At 36.7% G+C, this 4,256-nt stretch overlaps 1 protein-coding gene across 2 annotated transcripts in view; it reads right to left on the reverse strand.

Annotated features, from left to right (window-relative positions):
* Nucleotides 1-4,256, reverse strand: part of ptprna (protein tyrosine phosphatase receptor type Na) — a 22,082-nt gene that overhangs the window by 15,358 nt on the left and 2,468 nt on the right. For both annotated transcript variants that reach the window (XM_005723297.2, XM_013908389.1), the window contains exon 2: nucleotides 2,917-2,967. In XM_005723297.2, the coding sequence (XP_005723354.1) occupies nucleotides 2,917-2,967 (51 nt within the window). The remainder of the gene's footprint in view (nucleotides 1-2,916; nucleotides 2,968-4,256) is intronic.

A 4,256-nucleotide genomic window follows, 5' to 3' on the forward strand; every position in this document is an offset into this window, starting at 1 on the left:
TCTATTATGTTTATTTAGTTTCTTTTTTGCAGAAAATGTTTCATATGATAAGAATAGCCTAAGCCTTGTGCTCAATTTTACCAAAGAAATTTACAATCTCATGAGGGATACAGGATTTAAAAATTCTTATAAAGAAATAAAGATACAAACTTGTATATGTTTCCCCACCAAGACCACTAAAGAAAAACAATCATATAAATACATATCTCGTCCTAATGATTGTAAAACGCATCATCAAATTACAACTTTGTTAATGTTGATGAAGGGCCATCCTGGCAGTTTATTGTACTAGTAGAGTATAAAGCTGTTATTATTCCTGGTGAATGGACTGATGACAGAAAGGCAGAATTGAAGACAAATGAAGAGAAGCCATCAAACTGGATGGCTTGATTGGACTGGGACTATTCTGAGAGCTCGGGTTATTTCAGTAAATGTCATTTTTTTTCTGCAGGGATCATAGCATATCGATTTCAGTGTTGTTATCCAAAAGAATCTGACAATATGGGAAATATAAGATTCAAGATAAATGAACTCATTTAAAAACATACTCCCCCCAATATATTAACTGTGATTAAAACATGTATTAATCATTTATATCCTTGGAACAAAAGTATGCATAGAAACAATCAAGCTGTAAAACATTAATACATTTATCAGTCATGTTGGATTTATCACTACCTTAACAACAACACAGCACTCTGCACTCCGAGCGCTCAAATAGCATAGAAAAGAACCACGAGTACCAGTCCACTTGTTTGGAAACAGTCCCAGTATAATATAATATATTTATATTATATATATAAAATATATATTATATTATATTATGGATAATATATTTGGTAACCTACAACTTGTACTTGTCCAACTAACAGTAAACCCGCAACAGCAGTTTTGTCTCATGCAGTTTTCATCCCAGGTAAATAATGTAAAATAATGTACAATAAAACAGGAAAAAACAGCCAGATGAAGTAATGATTTAATAATTTGACCCTACCCATACGTGTAAAAGCATAAGCACAGCCCTATCATCTGGTCATTTATAGCACCATATATAATATAGGAAACCTCTAAACCGTCCTCAGTAGACTTGTGTTGTTACACATTAACCAGCAAAGATGCAAGGTCAGGTTACTATATATAGAAGAAGGTTTAACGTGCTTCCTACATTACACTGATAATGCTTCCAACAGCATAAGCTACTAGAGTAACTGAACCATCACAATATGATAAACGTGACGTGAGATCATAGGGATCATCAGTAAACCTACAAATACTTCTTTCTGGAAGCGACTGTCATGAGTAAAAACTGCAGGCCTCAGCATAAAAACTTGGATCGGGCAGAGCAAAATGTGTCACTGCACACTCCACTACTTCTTGCAAATGCATACAGAATAAAGCAGCTTTTTCATCCTGTCACAGGCACAAACTCAAAGATCTGAAGGGAGGCATGTATTTCATTAAACACACTAAAAAGAATGCAGTACAATGCAATCATTGTTCCTTTTCACGGTAGGCACTCAGCAGTACTGAAGGTGAAAAGGGGACTCCACTACAATAATTCATGAAGATTTTAGATTTACTGCAACCATATAAAGGACTGTTTTACAATGAGCAGGCATTATTGGAGTAATTACTGCTCAATGGGTGAATGTGGATGCAATGAAGCCTTGGCGAAACCTCGGAGGACATCATAGATTAAGCCCATAAGTCTTTGATTACTGTTGGGTTGAAACAATAAACAACATTTTGCAGATCATTAAATTATTTGTTCTGTTTAGTTTTTGAAAAGGCGCAATAACAAATCTTGTTGTTATTTAAGTTAAGTTAGAGAATGCAAACCTTATTTTTTAATTTATCCTGAGAGTTCAGTACCTTTGTAATCACAGAAATTATTGAAAACATTATTAGTGACTGAACCGAGTATAAAATATCAAAGTCTCAAAGATGAACAAAAACTGCTAGGCCTATATAACTACAGCGAAGCCTGTGTGGACTGTACATTAGAAGATCAAATAAATAAAAATTTAATAATAGGGCATTACGGCTACTACAAGGTTAGCAGTTAACTAAAAATTCACCAGCATATCCAAGTCCTTTATTCTGAACACAAACAGGGAAGATGTGTTGCTTCAATTAATGAGGACACACCTTTATACAGCCCTAATGTTTTTTTAATTATTTTATTATTGCTCCTCGTTGTCTTCATCAACTCAACACAGTTGCTGTTATTCTTTATGTGTTAAACATTTAGTTAAGTGTTACAGGAGCAGTGCTGACCAAAAATTAGGTCATTTAATCTTTGTTGGGGTCTGACAAACACAGACAGTTTACAGCTTATTTTGCTTAGTAGGTTCTTGAGGTGGTACAGAGATCAACAGGAAAAAAGAAAAAAGGGAAACATTTCATCCACTTGGATTGTTTTTCTCCCAGTGTTGTCAGACACGCTGATATCTGTCTCTGTGTCTGCTCCTGGGCAGCTCATCCACTTAGTATTCTGTCCAATGATTGTGCGCTTGCGTAAGTGAAGCTTCCACGGGGAAGGACGTAAGTGTGTGTGTCAGTGACTCATCACTGTATTAGCACAACAACTGTGGGGGGGGGTCGACCTCGATGTGATGTCAGTGTTGCTATGGAGACAGGGGGCAGGGGTGGGGCTTAAAATGAGGAAAAGGAGAGGGGCAGGTGACTGAGAATCTGTGGTAAATAAGGCAGAGAGAGCAAAAATCCTTGACTTGTGTTTGTATGATTCTATGCGCAGCCTTTGTGTTAGGATCTGTGTGCGCCTATCGTCGAGGGCTACTAATTTACTAAGGTGCAGTGTTAGAGAAGGATTAAGAAAGCGGTCTGTCTTAAAAGTTTAACAAGTTCAAGAACATTGTGTTTGATTGCGTGTGCACGTGTGTGTGGCGTACTCACCATCCGAGCAGAACTGATCCCTAGTGCACAGTTTTCGCTCAAACAGGCAACCTGAGACAGAAACACAAAGAGAAGGCTAACAAGCACCCAGAGTAAAATCTTTTACAGTAATTTCCATGGAAACGACTGCCTTAAACGCACATTCAGAGGGCGGAAATGAGACAAAGTGAGCTTAACCTGGCCTTATTCATTTTAATGAGAAACGTACTGCTCAGTGGCAACCATAACACAGTCACCCACTATCGTCACCTTGCCTTTTATATACAAATGTTACAGATGTCAATACAAGTAAATGCAATTATTATTTACATAAGAATAAGCCTCTTATATAATGGCATTTTAGTCACCCCCTTAACCCAGTTAACCCAAAAAATAAATGGCTAAAACTTTATGACTGTTATTATTTCATTTTCTGATGAAATGACACAGTTGAAATGATATCTGTGTTTGAACAAATGCCTTTGATAAGCATGGCTGAAGACAAAATGTTTGTGACCTTTAAATTTTGCAGGTATAAAATGCATATTTGTTAACAGATGACACAGTGATTGAACATGGGTGCAAATAACAATGCTTTCATTATATATTTTGGGGTATTTTACTGTAATTCATTTGTAGATTTTACACTATTTCTTTTTTTAGGTCAGTGAGTAAGACCTTGGAGGGTATGGCAATGTGGGAAAGAGCAGGTGGCTGGCGATAGAGAGGACTATAACCCAGCAGAATATGCATGAGATAACTCGCCCCAGCTTTCTGTCTTTTCTCGTCTATGCTTCGATCCATTTCCATGTACCAGACAATAAATAAAAATCAATAAAATAAAACAAAATAATTCTAAGTAGATGTGTGAGACAGAGTGTGTACATGCAAAACTATATCTCAAATATGTCAGTAATCTAGCTGGCTGGTTAAACTCAAACTCGAGTAGAGAGCAAAGAATGAGAACTATTTTCTCTACCTTTTATTGAAATGACGCAGTACCTAAAAATGACTCACCGCTTAGAAACAGACACACTGCAAACACACAGTGCATGGATTTTGTATTGCTGAGAAGCCCTGAAACTTTCTTTTCATGAGTGGCATTATTGAAGCAAAATCTTACAACTGTGAATACAAACCGGATTTCTTTCACAAACAATAAGCCAAAGATGTGTTTGCGTTGCACTGACGTCAACATACCCACCGTAAAAGAGATGGTGGTTACTACCTGAAGTAAGCTTTGACAAAAATAAAAATATACATGCGCAACACTCACTGAATAAAAAAGTATCTGTGTAATTGCAGGGGCTTGCAGAAGGACTGACATACACACCATCATAACTGGAAGTAAATACCCAAAT

The sequence above is a fragment of the Pundamilia nyererei genome, unplaced genomic scaffold (genome assembly GCF_000239375.1).
Source record: "Pundamilia nyererei isolate P.nyererei 1_Seehausen unplaced genomic scaffold, PunNye1.0 scaffold00009, whole genome shotgun sequence".
NCBI lineage: Eukaryota > Metazoa > Chordata > Actinopteri > Cichliformes > Cichlidae > Pundamilia > Pundamilia nyererei.